We start from the raw sequence: 23999 nt of genomic DNA, 5'->3' as shown, positions 1-23999 counted from the left end.
GCTGGTTTGAAATATTCAAGCACCGCTATAGCCTCCACAGTGTCAAACTGGCAGGCGAAGCAGCATCAGTGGACTATGAGGCAGCACAAAGATTTCTGGCAGAGTTCCAGTGGCTGATTGAGTCCAGAGGATACAGGCCCGAGCAGGTCTTCAATGCTGATGAGACAGGCCTGTTCTGGAAACAAATGCCATCCCGCTCCTTCATCAGCAAAGAAGAAATAACTGCTTCTTTATGGGTTTCAAGGCAGCCAAGTACCGCCTCACTCTGCTGGTGTGCAGCAATGCTGCAGGGGACTGTGTGGTTAAGCCCGTGCTCCTGTACCAAGTACAGAACCCTTGTGTCATGGAAGTGAAGAATAAAAGCCAGCTTCCCATCTTCTGGAGAGCCAACACGAGAGCATGGTTGACTGCAGCAGTTTTCTCTGACTGGGTCCACAACTGCTTTCGGCATGAGGTGCAGAGATATCTGGCCTCAAGAATCCTACTGGTGCTCAACAATGCCCCTGGCCATCCTGAAACCCTGCAGTTCACACACCTGAACCTGCAGATCACCTTCTTGCTGCCCAACACCACTTCCTTGATCCAACCGATGGACCAAGGTCTGATTGCAACTTTCAAGTCCTATTACACTCGCCGCACCTTCAGGATGATGCTGGATCTCATGGAAGATGATCACTCTCTGTCAGTCAGCAATTGCTGGAAGAGCTGCAACATTGCAGACTGCACTGAAACATCACAGCATCTCCTGCAGAGATCAAATCCCAGACATGGACCACAGTCTGGAAGAAGTTGTTGCCTGGGGAGGTCACCTCTTCATCTGCTGCAGCCATTCCCTCAGTAGCTGACAAAGAGGAGCGGATCACCAAACTTGCAAACTCTGTTGGTAGAGAAGGCCTGCAATGCATTGAGCCACATGGCATGGAGGAACTCTTCCAATTCCATCAGGAGGAGTTGACAGAGGAAGAAATGGAGGACATCATCCAGGCAGCTCCTGAGAGTGAGGGAGAGAGGAGAAAGAGGAAGCGATGTTCCCCAAGCCCCTAACCACAAAGTTCTGCAGTTGGGGACTGACGGACAAAGTCTTCAAGACTGATCCCATGATGGAGTGCAGCTTCAAGTTCAAAAGGCAACTCCAGGCTGCTTTACAACCCTATAAGGACACGTACCAGGCTCTGCAAAGCAAGGGGAAACAAACGACCATCACCAGCTGCTCTGGAAAAATAGCTGCACCCACCACCACAGCTGTGGAGTGGTCATCATAGGAAAGTGACACCTGAACTTTCCATGGCTTCGAGGAGGAAAAGGATGACGACGATGATGATACAGGCAGCAGGTCTACCTCTGCAGAGCCTGCTTCTTCTGCTAGCTGAACTGTGCTCCAAGCAGAAGAGTGAAGATGGAGTGCTGTAAACTCCAGCAGTGAAGTGAAAGAACTCCAGTACTTTTTCAGTTTGACTTTTGCTATTGCTGGATGGAGACTGGACTGGAGAGAGAGACTGTTGCAAACTCCAGAAGTGGAGTGAGGTAACTCCAGGGCTTTTTCAGTTTGATTTTTGCTGCTGCCAGCCAGATACTGGAGTGCGGGGGAAGAGAGATTGTTGCAAACTCCAGCAGTGGCGTAAAAGAACTCCAGTGCTTTTTCAGTTTGACTTTTGCTGTTGCTGGCTGGAGACTGCACTGGAGGGAGAGAGAGGGAGTGCTGCAAACTCCAGAAGTGGAGTGAGGTAACTCCAGTGCTTTTTCAGTTTGATTTTTGCTGCTGCCAGCCAGAGACTAGAGTGGGGGGGAAGAGAGAGTGTTGCAAACTCCAGCAGTGGCATGAAAGAACTCCAGTGCTTTTTCAGTTTGATTTTTGCTGCTGCAGGCCAGAGACTGGAGAGAGATATGGAATGCTGCAAACTCCAGCAGTGGAGCAAAGAAACTCCCCCAAGTGTGTTTACTTGAAATGTATCGAATTTTGTGCTGCCTCTTTGGCAAACCTACCAACAAACCACGCCAGGGGTTTGCACTGCTAAGTGATGGACTTCAACTGTGGGGTGGGGAAACTTCATGATTACACATTACTGTAGGAGTAATTACTGGGGACCACTGCTGGAGCATCTGGAAAGTGGGAGAGCTGAGGTGGCCAAGGTACCATGCTGTGCTCCATCCTTATTTCTGGTTATTTTCCGGTTATTTTCCAGGGCTCTGGAACCTAACCCCCCAATCTCCATAGACTCAAGGTCTCGTTATTTGTGGTTGTAGGCTGGAAAGGAACCCACGCGAATAACGAGGGCCACCTGTAGTTTTCCTTAAAGGGCTGGCTATGCGGTCCCTGTCACAACCTCACCTTGTTTTAAAAACAAAACAAAACTTTGTTTCCATTCAATTTGCTAATACAATAAAGAAAGTCTATCAGACCAGGACTTTGGAAACTGTATTTAACCAGAAGGTCAAATAAAGCCACGGACTTAATCTATTTTCATAGTATCTTAGTTTCTAAATTCTCAATAACAATACTTGGAATGTATGAAATCTACTACTTAGTACACACTGAGCATTATAAATTGCTAATTAGAAAGAGCCAATGCAGCCCATCAGATAGAACATTTTACTAGAAATCAACTAAGTGGTGACTCAGATGGGTCAATATCATTTTGTCTCAGTTCCCCACCTATAAAAATGGGAATTACAAGAGTACCTTTTACAAAGTATAAGGAATGTCATGTTCCCAAGAGTGCCAATTAAGTCAGACTTTTATGCATGATTAGCTCTCCTGGGAATGTGAATGGAGCATAAAGACTTCAATACAAATGGCAAGATCACATGTTGTAACTATAAACTTCCTTGGAGGCCTTCAGGAGAGCCTTAAAGACCCATCTTTTTAGCTCGGCTTTTAATGATATCTAGATTTGATTTTAATCTGGTTTAATTTTTATTTTAGTTGTTTTATTATGTATTTTTGATTTTAATATAAACTGCCCTGAGCCACTTTAGGAAGAGTGGTATATAAATTGAATAAAATAATAATTTAGAAAAACAAAGAGCAGGGCCGACACTGTATTTTGCCACTAGAGAAGATGAGAATGTGCTACCCATGTCTCCAACATTGCCCACCCTCCTTGCCAGCCCCACCTGCTGCTTCACCAGTGCAGATGCACCCCAGCACCAGCCTCACCTTCCAGCACATTGCCCTCTGGGCAGCCCACACTACTGCTTTTAGCTGCAGCGTCCCGCTGGCCTCTCTTTATTGTTGCTGTTGCCCAAGGACAATCACTTATGCTCTCTCCTGCTATGACCTAAAGACCAAATTTGGTGCTGGAGCAGTAGTGGGAGAGAGAGCGACAATGAAGAGAGACCAGTGAGATGCTGCAGCTATAAACAGCAGTCTAGTAGACCATCCAGAGGTCAGGATGTGCCAGAAGGCAAGACTGGTGCTGGGGGGAGAGGGTCAGCATCTGAGCTGGTGAAGCAGGGGACTGGTGAGGAGGGCTGGGCAAGTCAATGCTGCCTCCAGACAGGGCCCAGGGCCAGTGAGGAGGAATATACACAGGGAGAGCAGCAAGGTAGGAGGGAGGCTGGGGTGGCAGCAGTGGAAGGCAGGTGAGTGATGCCCCCAAGGCTCCCAGCAGAGGGGAGGGCAGGAAGCCCATCATTGTTGCCTGAGGCTGTTGCCTCATCTTGCCTTGTGGGGGAGCTGCCCTGCTACAGAGGGCTGATGGACAATAGTTACCTAGAACAGAAGGCATTGGCCATTTCCCCCCACATTAGTCACTATTACATTTGGAGGGCAACACATTAAAATGAAGCTCACTTACCACCAAACAGAGGCTCAGGTTCTACTAGTATTTCCTGCTTTTGAGGAATAGGTGCTCGTACTTCATCTCTGTAAAGAACACACAACAACTTGAGCATTAAAGCAAGTGCCCCACTGTCTGTCAAAGGTTATGCCCACCTGAACCTGTACCTGGGGCTTACAACCCAGTTCAGGCAATACAGCATGTTAATAATTGGTAGACAAAGTACAAATGTTCTTTAGGACATACAAAAAGCATTCCATAAGAAAGCAAACAAAAATGTATAGAACCTAAAGACTGACAAGAGAGCTTTTTCACCTTAAATCTGTCCTGCCACAATTATCCACATAAAGTTTGGAGCAGGAACACTGGAGTAAAGACTAGCAAACTGAACTCCCAACAACATTTATGTTTCAACATATTATGTTAAGCAATTCAGTTGATCACAGCAAGTTCAGAAACAGGATTTTCAGTGATGCTAGCTCCCCACCCCCACCCCCTTTCTTTTTTTTGGCAAGCGATGGCTTCAACAATCTACTTACTCCTGGTGGTACTCTATGTAATACTACTGTGAAATTTCTCCACAACATGCAATGCAACTAGGAGTTCACCATGAGAGGACAATGCAGTGGTCATTTTTTAAACTTTCCCACAACACTAAGAAACTCAATTATTCCAAAGGAATATGGAAAGTGGACTAAGTCAACCATTTTTTTAAAATTCCCAAATATGTTTATCATTAGTCCAGTTCGTACATTAATCAATGAACTAGGATTAAATACAGTGAGAGAAATAAGTATTTGATCCCCTGCTGATTTTGTCCGTTTGCCCTCTGACACAGAAATGACCAGGCTGTAATTGGAATGGTAGGTTTATTGTAGCTGTGAGAGACAGAATAACAACAAACCAACCCTCAAAAGCCCAGTGCCCAAAAGTCAGCAATGGATTTGCATTGTAGTGAGGGAAATAAGTATTCGATCCCTTCACAAAAGATGTCTTAGTACTTGGTGGCAAAACCCTTGTTGGCAATCACAGAGGTCAGACGTTTCTTGTAGTTGGCCACCAGGTTTGCACACAACCCAGGAGGGATGTTGTCCCACTCCTCTTTGCAGATCCTCTCCAAGTCAGAAAGGTTTTGAGGCTGATGTTTGGCAACCCGAACCTTCAGCTCCCTCCACAGATTTTCTATGGGATTAAGGTCTGGAGACTGGCTGGGCCACTCCAGGACCTTCATGTGCTTCTTCTTGAGCCACTCCTTTGTTGCCTTGGCTGTGTGTTTTGGGTCATTGTCATGCTGGAATACCCATCCACGACCCATTCTCAATGCCCTGGCTGAGGGAAGGAGGTGCTCACCCAAGATCTGATGGTACATGGTCCCGTCCATCGTCCCTTCGATGCGGTGAAGGTGTCCTGTCCCCTTAGCAGAAAAACACCGCAAAAGCATAATGTGTCCACCTCCATGTTTGACAGTGGGGATGGTGTTCTTGGGCTCATAGGCAGCATTCCTCCTCCTCCACACACGGCGAGTTGAGTTGATGCCAAAGAGCTCGATTATGGTCTCATCTGACCACAACACTTTCGCCCAGTTCTCCTCTGGATCATTCAGATGTACATTGGCAAACTGCAGACGGGCCTGTACATGTGCTGCCTTGAGCAGGGGGACCTTGCGGGCACTGCAAGATTTCAGTCCTTCACAGCGTAGTGTGTTACCAATTGTTTTCTTGGTGACTATGGTTCCAGCTGCCCTGAGATCATTGACAAGTTCCCCCCGTGTAGTTCTGGGCTGCTTTGTCACCGTTCTCATGATCATTGCAACTCCACGAGGTGAGATCTTGCATGGAGCCCCAGACCGAGGGAGATTGACAGTTGTTTTGTGCTTCTTCCATTTGCGAGTTATCGTGCCAACTGTAGTCACCTTCTCACCAAGCTGCTTGGCGATAGTCTTGTAGCCCAGTCCAGCCTTGTGCAGGTCTACAACCTTGTCCCTGACATCCTTCGACAGCTCTTTGGTCTTGGGCATGGTGGTGAGTATGGAAGCTGAGTGATTGCTTGCTTCTATGAACAGGTGTCTTTTATACAGGTGCTGTAACAAGCTGGGATTAGGAGCACTCCCTTACAGAGGGTGTTCCTCATCTCAGCTCGTTACCTGCATATAGTGAAAAGACACCTGGGAGCCTGAAATCTTGCTGGTTGATAGGGGATCGAATACTTATTTCCCTCACTACAATGCAAATCCATTGCTGACTTTTGGGCACTGGGCTTTTGAGGGTTGTTTGTTGTTATTCTGTCTCTCCCAGCTACAATAAACCTACCATTCCAATTATAGCCTGGTCATTTCTGTGTCAGAGGGCAAACGGACAAAATCAGCAGGGGATCAAATACTTATTTCCCTCACTGTACTTCAATGTTATAAAGCCCTTACCTCACATCAAGCAAACATCCTTTGATAAAACAGAGTCAAGAAGTAACTTACCTATGATAAAATCTAATTTAAGAACCCTTCACTTCCATAGCCAAGCAACTGCCATCATTTGCAGTTACATGGGCATGACAAGTGTAGATGTTCAGAGCTGCTATACAGAAATTAGAAAAGACAGAAGAAATGCAAGTGAGATGGTACTTCAGATGCAACAGCAGAAGTGGGGGAATGTGCAGAGTGGATTGATTTAAATCAAGATTGCATAATCACCAAGGAAAAAAGGCAGATTTAAACTTTTTTTAAAAATTATTCAGATACTTCCTAAATAAAAGTGCATTGCGCTAACCATAATATATATATTGATTGATTTAATCTTGTTTCACTGTGACAACAACCAGATCTCACTTCTCATTGTTGTATTCCCTTACATTTGCCATATTTTCCTTTTTTAGCCAGTGAAGAGATTTTTTCAAAGTATTCCAAAATTGGGTCTCTTTTTACATTCTGCAGACCTGGCAGGCTTTTGTAAACAGATACAAGTTGGAATCAACACTAGGAGTGCTTCTTCTTTCCAGTGTTGCTTTCTGTCTTAATTTGCCCCTTCTCTTCCTTATGGCTGCTCTGTGGTCCTACCTCATCCCTACTTTCAAAGAAGGAAGTCAATGGGTAAGTCACTGTGCCCAAATGGATCTGTAGATGACACTTGTGGTGACACGCTAGTCCTTGGCCTCCAGTAATTATAATTAAGTCATAATTATAAGCAGATGTACCTGGTTGGCCACTGCATGAAGCAAGATGCTGGACTAGATGGGCCTTTGGCCTGACCCAGCAGGGCTTTTCTCATGTTCTTACTGTGCTGTAGGACTACTAAAGAGGATGTTTCCCCCACAGATCTCTCTTTACAGAGAAAAACAGCCTTTCATAAGCAGGACATAAGTTCAGTTTTAAGATATTTAACATTTGCCTTCAGATCATATTTTAAACCAGGTTATTTTAAAAATAGAAAGTTACAGCTTACATGTTTAAAAGATCCGATTTAAATCAGGAACATCAGATTTAACATTTAAAATATTTGATATTTTTTTAAAAATAGTTTCATCTGCCCTGAGAAAGTCTAATTGCATGCAGTTAGTACCAACATCAAAGGCTTTGGTGAATCTAGTCAACTCTTTTCTCTTGTAATATAATGTCAGATTTGTAATTGTATTTTTACAATTATATCTGAACAGGAATGAAGACTGAACAGGAATGAAGAGCAAGTTGGGGGGGAACTTTTTAAAAGGGGACAGCAGGCCTGGCACTGCATAACCTGGAACTTCTGCCTTTTCCATTTCTTTGAAATGTGCAAAACAGACTAAGCCATTAGACAGACTCCTAGAGCAATAACAAAACAGAAGTAGTTTATTAAGCGAAACCAATAAGCCCACAGTATCTGTACTTTCCAAAGGTCAAAGCTAATTCCTATGGATATTTCATAAAGGTACGTACTCTGCATGTGGTCGGAGATTTGATACACTTGCTGAACTAGTGCTGGGCTCTTCAGCTATGCCTCCACCATCAAGGAACATAGTGACAGCCATTTCCAGATTATTATTGCATGCTTCAAGCATATGTTTGCCTACACTTTCACTGGCACCTACAACAGAAGAGAGAGAAAGGTCAGTCTTCAAACATATTTAAAAAGTAAAACAGTAGATGAACACTTAGAAAAAGCAATTTAGTTTATTAAAAACCATTTCATTGTATAGAAAGTTTGCTTTGAATTTTGTGTTTTTGAAAGGATTATCTGAAACAGCCTACACATATTACCAAAGCACAATTAGGATTATCTTTTTGCTCTGCACCACAGGGAAGAATTCAGGACTTATTCCATACTAAATACATACACAAATCCTATTGGTGACAGGAAGCATTCCAATACAACATCCCTCTTTTTAAAGAAGCTGCTGCCAGTCTGTGTAGACAATACTGAGCTAGATAGACCAATGGTCTGACTCAGTATATGGCAGCTTCCTATGTCCCTATGTTAGGAAGAGAGCTGGTCTTGTGGTAGCCAGCATCAATTTTCCCCTTAGCTAAGCAGGGCTGCCCTGGTTACATATGAAAGGGAGACTACAAGTGTGAGCACTGGAAGATATTTCCCTTAGGACAGAGGTGGGGAACCTTGGCCCTCCAGCTGTGGGGAACCTTGGCCTTCCAATTATTGTGGCTGGGAATGGTGGGAGTTGTAGCTCAACAACAGCTGAAGCACCAAGGTTCCCCACCCCTGCCTTAGGGGATGGAGCCGCTCTGGGAAGAGCAAGAAGGTTCCAAGTTCCTTCCTTGGCATCTCCAGGATAGGGCTGAGAGAGATTCCTGCCTGCAACCTTGGAGAAGCTGATGCCAGTCTGTGTAGACAATACTGAGCTAGATGGACCAATGGTCTGACTCAATATATGGCAGCTTCCCAGGTTCACTCCCTCGCTCCCCTTGCAGTCTGAAATGCCTGTAATAATATGGAGCTATGACCAGGCCTTCACAGGTCTGCTTATCAGGTTGCCAAAGCTATGAGTACCCCAGCACTCTGTCAAGCTTCTTCTCTAGGATGTCCAGCCACACACAGAGATCTCCTCCCACAAGTTCTCATGAATTGCAGAGAACTCAAGGAAATTCTCATTTGTTGTACTGAGCTTTGGAGAAAACAGAAGCTTGTGCCTGCTCCAAAGACAAGTACAACATAAGACCTTCCTGCTCTCAAAACTTCATTTGTTCTTTTGCATGCTTCAAAGCTCAGCATGACAGGAGATCCTCAAACCCATTATCTGAGTCTTCTGCACACACCAGAGACCTTGGAGAGGGAAGGGTCAACAGTAACCACAAATATAATGCCCTGGCTACAGAACCAAGCCAAAATTTGTGGACTCCAGGCTATGACTTCACTTCTCTTTGACTCTTGTGCCTACAGTGACATCAGGACAAACAGGAAGCGCTCCCTGTTCATATAAGGTATTTCCTTTTTAACAAAACCAGGCAGATCAACCAGAAATAACTGGGTTGGACACACCTGTTTCCCAGAACTTGGCTTCAGCTTCATGCAATTCATATAGCAAGAGAAGAGTGAATGAATGTGGCATCTTCCATAGACAGAATGCATCTTTACTTTGATGAGAATAAAGGCCCTTAGATCTACATTGATGTGTTCTATCAATTACTAATTGCATCATCTCTCCTCTTTCCATAAGCCAATTTCTCAAACTTGGTTCCCCAGATGTTACTGGACTGCAATTTCCATCATCCCCAGCCGCAGTTGCATACATGGTTTGTATGTCAAACATCTGGGGACCCAAAATTGAGGATGCCTGCCATAAGCAGTTAAATTTGTACTCATTGCATTTGAATGCGGGTACTGCAGTTTTTAACTAACCAGAGTTAAAATAGGCCATGCTATGAAACCACAGTTTGAGTATGGTTTGATTATCTGACTTTTCCCAACTCTAGTTTGTTAAACTACAGTTCCCTGAATTCATATGCAACAGAGAACTATGACTTGTTCTTAAAGTGAAAGCTTTCGTGCAGAGATTAAGAGAGGGGGAGCATGCAAACACAAGGCTCATTGTGGCTTGTGTTCATGATAATCTAAATAATGGTTTGATTATTGTTTGAATCAAGCCTGCAAGCATGCAGCTTCTTTGCAAATCTCAAGAACCTGGTGGGTATGCCTCTGTGTGGCCCTCTCCTTTCCCAACAAGCTTGAACCAGCCTCACTGTCAGATGGCACTTTGGTGGAAAACAGTGAGAAGTGGCTACTGGTTGCTGGGGCAACAGGGTTGCATGCAGGGGAGAATCTGGGGCCAGAAAACTCAAAAGAGGAACTCGCACAAGGCAGGAGTTCCTACCCTAAACAAGGCAGAGTATCTCAGAAATGCTACCTGTTCCACGCACAGGTACAATAAGACAGGCAGAGCTGAGGGGTTTCAATGCGTGGATGAGATGTTGGCGCCGGGAGGAGGGGTTTAGATTTGTTAGGCACTGGGATACATTAAGGGGCAAGCAAGGCCTGTACAAAGGGACATGGTGCACTTGAACCAAGATGAAACCAGACTGCTGGCACTTAAAATCAAAAAGGTAGCAGAGCAGCTTTTAAAATGATTCCTGGGGAACAGCCGACAGGAGCTGGACAATATCCAGTTCGGCAAATGCCATCCCTTAAAGTGCGAGGGGGCAGAGAATTCAGATAGAACAGAATGGGACAGAGCAGAACCACGAAAAGAGCAGACAGGAGGCTGTGCCAGCTGGTCAAGGAGTCAAAAGAAAGATAGCAGACACCAGGGAAGAGATTGAGTATATAGGTGCTTATATGCCAATGCCAGAAGCCTCCGAGCCAAGATGGGTGAGTTGGAGTGCTTGGCTACTAACACAGAAATAGATATAGTGGGCATAACAGAAACATGGTAGAACAGTGAGAACCAGTGGGACACTGTTATCCCTGGATATAAACTCTATAGAAAGGACAGGGAGGGGCGCCTTGGAGGTGGAGTAGCACTGTATGTTAAAGAAGGGATAGAATCTAATAAAGTAGAAAGCCTAAGTGGACCGAAGTCCTCCACAGAAACCCTGTGGGTGACAATGCAAGGCCTGAAAGGAAATGTTCAACTGGGGATGTGCTATCGCCCTCCAGATCAAAATGCTGACAGTGACTGGGAGTTGCAGGAAGAAATCAGGGAGACTTCAAGGAGAGGCAGGGCAGTAATAATGGATGACTTCAATTACCCACATATAGACTGGGTAAATTCACAGTCAGGTAATGACAAAGCGGTCAAATTTCTAGATACATTGAATGACTGTGCCCTAGAACAGTAAGCCTTGGAACCAACTGGAGAGAAGGCGACCTTGGACTTTATCCTGAGTGGCACCCAGAACCTGTGGTGCAGGCTGTCAGTGTCATCAACCGTTTAGGGAACAGTGACCATAGTGTGATCAAATTCCGCATACATGTGGGAAGAGAATCACCAAAGAAGTCTAATACAGACACTTTGAATTTCAGAAGAAGAAATTCTCCAAAATGAGGAGTATGGTGAAAAGGAAACTGAAAGGGAAAATCAGGAGAGTCACTTTGCTTCAGAATGCATGGAGTTTACTCAAAACCACAATACTAGAAGCCCAGTTAGATTGTATACCCCAAAGGAGGAAAGGTACCACTAAGTCCAGCAGGATGCCAGCATGGATAACAGGTAATATCAAGGAAATCATAAAAGGGAAGAAGACTTCCTTTTGGAAGAAATTGGAAGGCCTGACCAAATGAGGCGAACAGAAAGGAACACAAACTCTGGCAAAAGAAATGCAAGGTGACAATAAGGGAGGGGAAAAGAGAGTTTGAGGAACATTTAGCTAAAAGCATCAAGGGGAATAACAAAAACTTCTTTAAATACATCAGATGCAGGAAACCTGCCAGGGGGAGGTGGTTGGACCGCTGGACAATGAGGGAGTGAAAGGGATTATTAAGGAGGATATGCAGGTTGCAGAGAAGCTAAATGAATTATTTGCGTCTGTCTTCACGGCAGAGGATTCTGAGCATATTCCTGTTCCTGAAACAGGCTTTTCAGGGATGGAGGCTGAAGAACTGAGTCAGATAACAGTGACAAGAGATGATGTTCTAAACTGTGTGGAAAAACTGAAAACTAGCAAATCACCAGAGCCAGATGGCATCCATCCAAGAGTTCTCAAAGAACTCAAATGTGAAATTGCTGATCTCCTTGCTAAAATATATAACTTATTCCTGCAATTAGGCTCTGTACTGGAGGACTTGAAAGTAACAAATGTAACACCAATTTTCAAAAAGGGACCAAGTGCGATCTGGGAAATTACAGATGGGTTAGCTTTATTATTATTATTTCGATTTCTATACCGCCCTTCCAAAAATGGCTCAGGGCGGTTTACAAAGAGAAATAACAAACAATTAAGATGGCTCCCTGTCCCCAAAGGGCTCACATTCTAAAAAGAAACATAAGACACACACCAGCAACAGTTACTGGAAGTACTGTGCTGGGGGTGGATAGGGCCAGTTACTCTCCCCCTGCTAAATAATGAGAATCACCACGGTAAAAGGTGCCTCTTTGCCCAGTTAGCAGAGGCATTGATGGAAAGCGTCCTCAAGGATAAAATTGTAAAGCACATAGAACAGGCACTGCTGGGGGAGAACCAGCATAGCTTCTGCAAAGGTGAATCTTGCCTTTTGGAGTTCTTTGATTGTGTCAACAAGTGTGTAGATCAAGGTGATCTAGTTGACACAGTATACCTGGACTTCCAAAAAGCTTTCGACAAAGTTCCTCATCAAAGACTCTTGAGAAAACTTAGCAGTCATGGGATAAGGGGACAAGTACATATGTGAATTGCTAAATGGCTGAAAAACAGGAAACAGAGGGTAGGGATAAATGGAGATTTTTCACAATGGAGGGAAGTAAGAACTGGGGTCCCCCAGGGATCTGTACTGGGACTGGTGCTTTTTAATTTATTCATAAATTATCTATAAGTAGGGGTAAGCAGCAAGGTTGCCAGATTTGCAGATAATAACAAACTCTTTTAGGTAGTGAAAACCAAAACAGATTGTGAGGTGCTCCAAATGGATCTCTCCAAACTAGGGGAGTGGGTGACAAAGTGGCACGTGCGGTTCATTGTTGGCAAGTGTAAAGTGATGCATATTGGGATAAAAAACTCCAACTTCAAGTATATGCAGATGGGATCTGAGCTGTCGGTGACTGACCAAGAGAGGGATCTTGAGGTTGTGGAGGGCAGTGTGTTGAAAGTGTCGACTCAATGGGCAGCAGCTGTGAAAAAGGCCAATTCCATGCTAGGGATCATTAGGAAAGGGATTGAAAATAGAACTTCTAATATTATAATGCCCTTATATAAAACTATGGTGTGGACACACCTGGAGTACTGTGTACAGTTCTGGTCACATCTAAAAAAGGACATTGTAGAACTGGAAAAGGTGCAGAAGATGGCAACCAAGATGATCAGGGGCCTAGAGCACCTTCCTTATGAGGTGAGGTTACAACACCTGGAGCTATTTAGTTTAGAAAAAAAATGACTGTAGGGAGACCTGATAGAGGTCTATAAAATCATGCATGGTGTGAAGAAAGTGGATAGAGAGAAATTCTTCTCCCTCTCACAGAACACTAGAACCAGGGGTCATCCCATGAAACTGACTGCCAGGAAATTTAGGACCAGCAAACAGAAGTATCTTTTCACACTACGCATTATCAACTTGTGGAATTCTCTGCCACAAGATGTGGTGACAGCCGACAACCTGGATGGCTTTAAGAGGGGTTTGGATAACTTCCTGGAGGAGAGGTCTATCAATGGCTACTAGTCAGAGGGCTATAGGCCACCTCCAGCCTCAAAGGCAGGATGCCTCTGAGTACCAGTTGCAGGGGAGCAACAGCAGGAGAGAGGGCATGCCCTCAACTCCTGCCTGTAGGCTTCCAGCGACATCTGATGGGCTGCCACTGTGTGAAACAGGATGCTGGACTAGATGGGCCTTGGGCCTGATCCAGCAGGGCTGTTCTTATGTTCTTATGGAGAGCTGTGTAGGGCACTATTTAAAGTTCAGGTGGGCAACGATAAATCTTAACATGTAAGGAGAACAGCACTGTCCTAAGAAATGCAAGATTCCCAGGGAATCTTGAAATACAGCCAGAAGATTGTTGATCATGCTAACAAAGAGACAATGGAAGTAGTTGCAGAGATATCTCCCCACTCCTTATACTGGACTCTGAGGTCATCAAGGTGGTTAGCACGCAACCTGGAGGCCTGACAGCAATAATCTAAACCAGGTCATGATTTCCCAAGCTGAGAAAACTCATGGGATCTGCAGCAAATACAAGTTCTATAATGTGGCTAACATTGTACCAGACACATCAGTCTGACAAACATTGAAGAACCAAATGCAACCTTTTAAAACCCAGCATTAAGTGCACAGTTATAAAGAGATTATACTTGATATGCATGAGACATGCATTCATTGTGTCTATAAAGGATTTTTTCAAAGTAAAAACAAATTATTTCCCTCATAATATTGAGGAGACAAAAGAGGTTTCATCTTTATGTAGTGTAGTTAAATGGAATTCGAAGGAAAAAACGGAGTCTAAAGACTGCAATATAAAAGCATCTGAACATGAGATCCCAAACATAAGCCGTTCTCTCTGGTTTTCTTCAGAAATGTTTTTTGTAATTGTTTAAGTCAGGAAATCATCTGCCATACTTTTTCTTTTTGCCCCTCTATTAACAAAGCAGCAAATTTATACCAGAATGGTTTATAGCTATGCAATACAACTCCATTGTATTTAATCTACCCCAAACAAAATGCATCAAACTCTACCAAAAAAAAAAAAAAGTTAGAGAAGTCAATGTCACCAATTTCATATTCATTAGACCTATTTACATGTTATGTTCAGTGCATGTGCACTTATTCATGTCATGTTAAACGCACGTCTAGCAGAACACTTCCTATCTGTATTCTGCATTTCAGGGGTCCTGTACCTAAGTCCACTTTTAAAATGAATGCACATACTATCATTCACACAAAAACATGTACCATGTACAGATACCTTAAGGCACACATGAAAAAAAGTCTGAATATAGCTATTATTTAACACAATTTCTGTGATACCATATTTGTTTCTCCCCACCCCCGGACACAGAATCAGAACCATTTGTCAGGTGAAAGAACTTGAGCAAAACACAAATATGTTGTTTTAAGATGAATATTCAGTTTACTATTATGACCACATTCTATTTAACAAATAAAACTTTTCACAGGCACACTAGCTTCCCTAGGGTAAAGCTGCTTCAGTACCAAGGATTCAATAGCAAAACCAATTAAAGGAGGATGATTTAACCTGGTGCAATAGATTATAACACGTACACATACTATGCCTCTTTCTTTAGGAGGGCATAGTGTCCCCCTCTTGACCTGAATACAGACCTTTTGATAACATTTGTAGCAAGAGGAGTAATCTATTTTGATATAAAAGTTAGGCATGAAAAAGGGGCTTCCAAAACATAAGCATGACTGTTTCTATGATGTTTTACGGTACCAGGTTAAGCTGTGCACAAAGTCTAGCAAAGTTTAATTGAAATCAGTCAGAGCTAGAAAAGGGGCAGAAAAGGGCAACAAAAATAGTCAAGGGATTGCAGCATTCCCCAGAAGAAATGACTAAAGAGACTGGGGCTTTCTGATTTAGGAAAGAGAAAGAGAGAAAAGAGAGTGAGATAGTGAAATAAAGGATATTTATAAAGTTATCAAAGGTATAGAGAAGGTCAACAGGGACACTGACATCATGCACCAGGTCCTGGGTGTCATTCAGGGAGGGGCACCTTGGAGATGGAGTAGCACAGTATGTTAAAGAAGGGATAGAAAACAGCAAGCTAGAAAACCTAGGAGGACCAGAGTCCTCCACAGAAACCCTGTGGGTGACAATACAAGGACTAAAAGGAAATGTGCTACTGGGGACGTGCTATCACCCTCCAGATCAAAATGCTGACAGTGCCTGGGAGTTGCAAGAGGAAATCAGGGAGACTTCAAGGAGAGGCAGGGGGGTAATAATGGGTGACTTCAATTATCCACATACAGACTGGGTAAATTCACAGTCAGGTAATGACAAAGAGGTCAAATTTCTAGATACGCTGAATCTGAATTTCTAGATACACTGTGCCCTAAAACTGTTCGTCATGGAACCAACTGGAGAGAAGGCGACCTTAGACTTAATCCTGAGTGGCACCCAGGACCTGGTGCGTGATGTCAGTGTCACCGACCCTTTAGGGAACAGTGACCATAGTGCAATCAAATACAGCACACATGTGAGGAGAGAATCACCAAGGAAGTCAAACACACTTTGAATTTCAGAAGAGGAAACTTCTCCAAAATGAGGAGTATGGTGAAAAGAAAGCTGAAAGGGAAAATCAGGAGAGTCACTTCACTCCAGAATGCATGCAGTTTACTCAAAACCACAATACTAGAAGCCCAGTCAGATTGTATACCCCAAAGGAGGAAAAGTACCACTAAGTCCAGGAGGATGCCAGCACGGATAACAGGTAAAGTCAAAGAAGCCATAAAGGAGAAGACAACTTCCTTCTGAAACTAGAAGGCCTGCCCAAATGAGGAGAACAGAAAGGAGCACAAACTATGGCAACAGAAATGCAAGGTGACAATAAGGGAGGCAAAAAGAGAGTTTGAGGAACATTTAGCTAAAAGCATCAAGGGGAAATAACAAAAACATCAAATACAAATAACAAAAGCATCAAGGGGAATAACAAATACATCAGAAGCAGGAAACCTGCCAGGGGGAGGTGGTTGGACCGTTCGACTATGAAGGAGTGAAAGGGATTATTAAGGAGGATATGGAGATTGCAGAGAAGCTAAATGAGTTCTTTTCATCTGACTTCATGGCAGAGGATACTGAGCATATACCTGTTGCTGAACCAGGGTTTTCGAGGACAGAGGCTAAAGAACTGAGTCAGATAGAAGTGACAAGAGACAATGTTCTAACCTGTCTGGAAAAACGAAAAACTAGCAGATTACCTGGGCCAGATGGCATCCATCCAAGAGTCCTCAAAGCACTCAAATGTGAAATTGCCGACCTCCTTGCTAAAATATTTAAATTATCTCTACAGTCAGGCTCTGTATCGGAGGACTGGAAAATAGCAAATGTAACACCAATTTTCAAAAAGGGATCAAGGGGTGATCCAGGAAATTACAGGCCAGCTAGTTTGTTCCAGGCAAACTGATGAAAAGCACTCTCAAGGATAAAATTGTAAAGCACACAGAAGAACAGGCCCTGCTGGGAGAGAACCAGCATAGCTTTGGCAAAAGTAAATCTTGCCTCACTAACCTTTTGGAGTTCTTTGAGAGTGTCAACAGGTGTGTGGATAAAGGTGATCCGGTTGACATAGTATACCTGGACTTCCAAAAAGCTTTCAACAAAGATCCTCATCAAAGACTCTTGAGAAAACTTAGCAATCATGAGATTAGGGGACAAGTACATGTGTGAATTGCTAACTGGTTGAGGGACAGGAAACACAGGGTAGGTATAAAGGGAGAGTTTTCACAATAAAGGGATGTAAGAAGTGGGGTCCCCCAGCGATCTGTACTGGGACTGGTGCTTTTTAATTTATTCATAAACGATCTAGAGGTTAGGGTAAGCAGTGAGGTGGCCAAATCTTGCAGATGACACCAAACTCTTTCAGGTAGTGAAATCCAAAACAGATTATGAGGTGCTCCAAACGGATCTCTCCAAACTGGGTAAGTGGGAGACAAAACAGCAAATGCGGTTCAATGCTGGCAAGTGTAAAGTAGTGCACACTGGGATGAAAAACCCCAACTTCACATATACGCTGATTGATCTGAGCTGTCAGTGACTGACCAGGAGAGGGATCTTGGGGTCGTGGTGGACAGTTTGTTGAAAGTGTCAACTCAATGGGTGGCAGCTATGAAAAAGGCCAATTCCATGATAGGGATCATTAGGAAAGGGACTGAAAATAGAACTGCTAATATTATAATGCCCTTATACAAAACTATGGTGCGGCCACACCTGGAGTACTATGTACAATTCTGGTCACCACATCTAAAAAAGGACATTGTAGAACTGGAAAAGGTGCAGAAGATGGCAACCAAGATGATCGGGGGCCTAGAGCACCTTCCTTATGAGGTGAGGTTACAACACCTGGAGCTATTTAGTTTAGAAAAAAAGACGTCTGTGGGGAGACCTGATAGAGGTCTATAAAATCATGCATGGTGTGAAGAAAGTGGATAGAGAGAAATTCTTCTCCCTCTCACAGAACACTAGAACCAGGGGTCATCCCATGAAACTGACTGCCAGGAAATTTAGGACCAGCAAACAGAAGTACTCTTTCACACAACGCATAATCAATTTGTGGAATTCTCTGCCACAAGATGTGGTGACAGCCAACAACCTGGATGGCTTTAATGGTGGTTTGGATAAATTCATGGAGAAGAGGTCTATCAATGGCTAATAGTCTGAGGGCTATAGGCCACCTTCAGCCTCAGAGACAGGATGCCTCTGAATACTAGCTTCAGGGGAGTAACATTAGGAGAGAGGGCATGCCCTCAACTCCGGCATGTAGTCTCCCAGTGGCATCTGGTGGGCCACTGTGTGAAACAGGATGCCGGACTAGATGGGCCTTGGGCCTGATCCAGCAGGGCTGTTCTTATGTTCTTAAAGAAGTTTCCCTCTCTCAGAATACTAATATTCAGTTAAGCTGATCAGCAGTAACTTCAGGAGAGACAAAATAAAGTATTTCTTCACATAAGTTGTGAAGTCTAATACTAAGCTATAAGGACAGTTAATGTGTTATCAACAGCGCCAAAATTCACACTTCTCCATGGCTAGGCTCCATGTTGTACCAGTAAATGCTGTTTGTAAGTTGCCCATTTCAAGTGGTTATCTCACACAACAACATCATTACCACAGATCCACACAACTGGAACATTCAAAATATTATTGGTACAACATGTAGCTTAACGAGGGAAAGTTATTTTTTGAATCCATTATGCTGCACTAGTGTACATATTTCAGCTTTATTAGCTTAAAAAACCTGATATATACGCATACCATTGGCTTTTATATCAAAGGCTAGTAACCACAATAGCTGAATGGCACTTCTATATTCAGAAGCAATAAACTTCTAATTGCTAGACACTAGGGGCAAGTGACGGGTTGACTACTATTATCATGCTGTGCTTCTGCGCTCCAGAAGGGGTTGGAGATGTGACGTAAGGCTGGCCACTGTGAAAGGCAGAATGCTGAATTAAGTAGGCCTCAGTCGCCAGGAGTCGACACCGACTCGAAAGCACAACTTTACTTTTGCTCTGATCTAGGAAGGCAATCTTTACATTCTGAATTATCTTCCCCTCCATAATTTAGCAAAATTTCACCTTAAATATACATACCATAGTCCATTTTGATGCGTGGGGCACATACATGGGGCAAGCACGGTTTAGAAGTCTGATAATAAGGAGTGTGTCTGAAAGACCTTCTTGCTCTCAAAACACAGTCCCTAGCAAGAGTAATAGCAGCTTCACCTGATGACTAATCTACTTAAAAGGGTGTTTTGTTCTGAGGTATTACTTCCATCAATAATTACTCCACACTGCACTTCAACTCCCCCAGCTCAATGGCAACTTCATTAGCATTACAGAAAGCAAGACGTCGAGACGGTAATGACTGCCTTTTCTCGCACACCGAGTGAGTGGGAGACGGGTGGGGATTTCTAGTGACAGATCTTGCACGACAGGAATCGAGCCTCCCCTTCAGCGCCTTCGCTGCAGTGCCCCCCCCCCGCCCCTTCCATTATGTTCTTTCCCACAAAGGGATTTCCCCTCAACTCCTATACAACACTCCTCCACTAACCAGGGCTCCTCCAGCAACAAGAGCCTCAGACTCCATCCCGGATCCCCTGACAGAGCCCCATTTTCTTCAGGGTCCCCCACCCCGCTCGCCACCATCCCTCCACCTGGCCGGAGCCGCCGCCCGCCTGAGCTCCCTCCTTTCTGTCTCCCGCCAAGACCCCCACAGACATCGCTCTCTTCCGGAGCTCTCCCCGCGCCCGGCCTTGCAGCCCTCCTTCCCAAGGCTGAGGGGACCTCGGGCCTCCGGGGCCTATTCCGAGTCTTCGCGCGTCTCACCCGTGATGGCGGTGAATTGCTGGATTAACTCCTTCAGCGCCGAGGCGGCGGCGGCTGAGCCTCCGGGCGCCGCCATCTTGCCGCCACTACCACCGAACAACAACACCCGCCACCTGCCGGCCCCAGGGCGCAGGCGCAGAACCACCGCGCCCCAAGTCCCCCGGCTGGCTTTCAATTTCAATATCGAGCTTTACTAAAAGCCAACGCGAAAAGCACTGGGCAGGGAAGGGAAGAGGCGAGCATATGTTGGAGCCTTCCTGTCTCGATGGCATCGCCTTTCCGCCTGATGCCCTCTAGCGGCAGGTGGATTTATTTCTTCCCTTGACACACGAGACCGGCGAAAACCCACTACGGAAGCCGGAATATTATGGCATGAATAGACAATCACGGAAGTAGCCGTGCGATTCTCCTCCATCGCCCACTAGAGGCGGTGCCTTGCGAAGTCTCGCCTCAAAGTGTTCGGCACGGCTAAGAAAAGGGGCGGGCCCGTCTAAGATGGAACGCTGGCCTGACACATCCTCGCGCTTCACAAAGAAGAGCACGAACATAGATCACAGTAAAGGCTGCGATAGGCAGCCTGCAGCAGGGTTTAGTCCAGGCCGGCTCAACTTGGGCCCCTCAGCAATTTTAGGACTACAACTCCCATAGTCCCTAGCCACAGTGGCCACTAACGAGGAATGATGGGAGTTGTAGGCCAACATCTGCAGGAGGGCCAAAGTTGAGCAGCCCTGGTTTAAGTTTTTTTTCCAACTGCACAAACTGGTGCAGCCCCCCCCATCCCCAATCCATAAGCGCCTCCCACTTTTTCTGGGGGGGGATTTAAAAAAACAAAAAACAGTGGGAGGGGAAAATAAAAATGAATGCTGGACTAGGACCTGGAGACCCGAGTTCAAATCCCCATTCAGCCATGAAACTAGCTGGGTGACTCTGGGCCAGTCACTTCTTGCTCTCAGCCTAACCTACTTCACAGGGTTGTTGTGAAAGAGAAACTTAAGTATGTAGTACACTGCTCTGGGCTCCTTGGAGGAAGAGCAGGATATAAATATAACAACAACTGAAGATTCAGAGAGGGAGGATAGAAAAATGAGACAAAAGAAAAAGGAAAGTGCCTTGCAAAGTATTTAACTACATTTCTATACTGCCCTACCCAAAGGCTCTGGGGAGTGTATGATGGATGGATGATTTACCTTCCCTAAACTATAGGGACTGGGACTCCCTCTCTGCAAAAAGTGTAATTGGGGGAGGTGATTATTTATACTCTGTAAAATTTATTGTGTACTGTATAGCAAAATGGTTGTCCTACAAAATATGTTGAAAGTTCTAAAGCTGCCACAGAATAAAGGCTCGTGACAAGACTGCTCAAAAACTGCATAGCTGTTCCTGCCCTTAATGTACTTTAGCTGCAAACCTGTTGAAGAGACCACAAAACATGAAGAGGTTTGACTTGGACACAAAAATATCTAACTTTCATCTAACAGGGTAAACATTTGGAAATAAGTTCACCAGGAATTGATGGAGAACCTTTCAGAAGCCACACATTTTACCACAAGGGGAGAAAATGGAGCTAGAAGGTAGGGGAGTGCAGATAACCATACAGACTATCAAGCAAAACAGACACACACTCCTCCTATAGTGTAAAAATAAACTCCTTGTCTTATTTTTCTCTGGAAATGTACATTACTATCAATAGATATAATCATTGTGTCTGGAAGTCCTGAGATCTTGGGCCAAACCTAGTCTGTAATGCTGGATGTGGCCTAAGACCTCAGGACTTCTAGACACAACCTGTAAAACAATCGATAGTCTCTAAAGCCTGACACTGCTGGGCTTAGGCCTTGTTGCAGTCCCAGGGTCTTTCTGAGATGTTGCCTCCTGAACTAAACTTTTTGGAAGTCTAGGAATGTGATATGAGCATTTTTCAAGAATTCTACATTTCTTAGGGAGGGTGAAGGAGGCACAAAACTAATGCAGATAAAGAGGAATAACAAGGCCCCAAAGGAACCTGGAACTTGTAATATGTCATAATAAAGTCCTGAACTGCAGCTGCTGCTATTGTAGTTGGGAGGAGATAGAAGAGTAAAACTACGAGGAAAACAGAAGCCTACGGAAAGAGCTGGAAGCACGGTTGGCCTGGCCTGTTTTGTGCTGTCTGCTAAAAATGTGAAGGGCTGAGAAGGAAGAAGTCCATTCAGAGGTAGCTGCTAAAGAGAACTGCAGCTGATAGAGTAACTTGCTAAAGAAGCTCAGCTTTCACTAAGCCGCTTTGTCTTTGGAGAGAGTTTATTACTGGCTAGGACATGGCAAGTACAAGGCCTGTGCTGTGTGATTTACATATTTAGTTATTCTGCTGTCTTACAGCCATTCAGTTGTATCCCTTGGATTCACTCCTACTTTTAAAATCCTCTTGGTAAGTCAATTGGTATACTAATTTATATCAGAATGAAACAACATCAAGACTGCTGGTACAAAACCAGGCCTTCTGCAACGCTGGCTTGTACCATCCAACAATGCACCACCACCTATAGCAGCTTTGCTAGCTGATATGCTTCATGCACCACCTATATCACAGCCATGCTGTTTGCGTGTAGAATTGGTTTTGACCAGTCAAGCAGTATATCAATCTGCTATTGATTAGAAGTTATGAAGATGGAAAGTCTTATTTCTTCCTCACCTATTTCTACAACAATTTCTTATTCAATACTGATATTTCCAACTGCACAAAATTTCCCCCCACTGCACAAGATGTGTCCAGCTGCACATTAGAATATACTCTACCTGCAGGTGTACATTCCCCACTCACCATGAGGTTTTCCATGCTGAGAATGGAGCACCTGCTACACTTCTACTTGTCAAAGCCACAAAGCTTGCTTCAAGAGGATAACCAGTTGCAACCCTCAGATAAAAAAATAGCATCCAGTCTAATTGTCTCCGATTTCAATTATGCATAGTCATGTCTGGATAGTCACTAGTGGCTAGGTTATTTTATGGTGTTTCGGTCGGAGGTGTTCTTTTTCTCTTTTTTCTTTTTTGGTACACTACATCCATGTACCTACCTTTTTGCCAATCAACTCAAGGCAGTTTAAAACTCAGAATACCGAGTTGCACTCAGTATCCTGAGCGCACATTTTGAACTGAGTGCAAATTCTATATAAAAATTTTAAATCATTTCAGTACATCACACAAGCACTTTAAGGGGAAAAGCAAAATAATTGCTCTAGAAATTGGGCCTCAGTTTGTGATATGGACGCAAGTTTAAGGCGGTACAGAAATATTTTAAATAAATTTGTAATCTATTGAACACAGCACACATATTACAGGTGACTAATATGAGTAAGCTAAATAATGAGAGTAAGGTAGATACTCTTTAGACAAGCAGGACTTAGTAAAATTTGGGGGGATAGGGGCTGGATCTTCCCTCTTGTAAAATGAACATTCAGTTCCCAACAGAGATCTCTAAGAATGCTTACAGCTGAAGGAAACCACATAAAATGAATTGAATCAAAGAGATGGAGTAAGTCCATAACAAGTAATAAATCACCAGAATGAAAAAGGATTAAAAAGGAAAAAGTACATAGAACTAGAGGTAACCCGCGTTAAAAGTTATCTACCAAAGTGAGAAAAATGCAAAAATCTGAACTCAAGTTGCTGGGGCCATGAACAAGTATGCCTTGTTAGGATCTGCTAAATTCTGTAAAGAGAATTCATACCTCACCAGTTATAGACCCAAATGATAGTCAGTAACAGGCTAAAATGTATATCTGGACTGTGACTAGAAACACAGTGACCAAACTTGGAGCAGAGAACAAGATTTGACTTGTTCCTCTGACCACTGTGCTACATCATAACAAATTGTTTACTTTGATCTCATGTGTGTAGTGTTTTGTTTTAGTTCAATGTCGCTTTGTGCTTACGGCCCTTGAAAAAATAGCACAGTTCTAGAATTCTCAGAGGATATTCGTAGAAAGAATGAACTTCTTCATTCTATGAAGTCATGGCTAATATGCTTTACTGCAGCAATCTTCGCTGGCTTTCAAGCAGGGGCTACTTTAAAGCTTTTTGTCAATGTGAGAGCTATTTCCCACCAGACTGACCTCTGTGCAATGCTGCACTTTCTCCAGCACTT

General features: G+C 44.0%; 1 protein-coding gene across 3 annotated transcripts in view; it reads right to left on the bottom strand.

Annotated features, from left to right (window-relative positions):
* The window catches only part of UBXN7 (UBX domain protein 7), a 50327-nt gene extending 30026 nt beyond the window's left edge, over positions 1–20301 (bottom strand). For 2 of the 3 annotated variants that reach the window (XM_053307454.1, XM_053307455.1), the window contains exons 1-3: positions 19877–20301; positions 7684–7831; positions 3798–3865 (exon numbers count right to left, since the gene is read on the bottom strand). In XM_053307454.1, the coding sequence (XP_053163429.1) occupies positions 3798–3865; positions 7684–7831; positions 19877–19952 (292 nt within the window). In that variant the 5' untranslated portion in view covers positions 19953–20301. The other variant, XM_053307456.1, reaches the window with a different exon arrangement.
* Positions 20302–23999: the final 3698 nt, after the last annotated feature.

This window comes from Hemicordylus capensis, chromosome 3 (genome assembly GCF_027244095.1).
Source record: "Hemicordylus capensis ecotype Gifberg chromosome 3, rHemCap1.1.pri, whole genome shotgun sequence".
In the NCBI taxonomy this organism is placed as follows: Eukaryota; Metazoa; Chordata; class Lepidosauria; order Squamata; family Cordylidae; genus Hemicordylus; species Hemicordylus capensis.
Note: the sequence above shows the minus strand (reverse complement) of the source record. Positions and strands in the feature narration are given on the sequence as shown.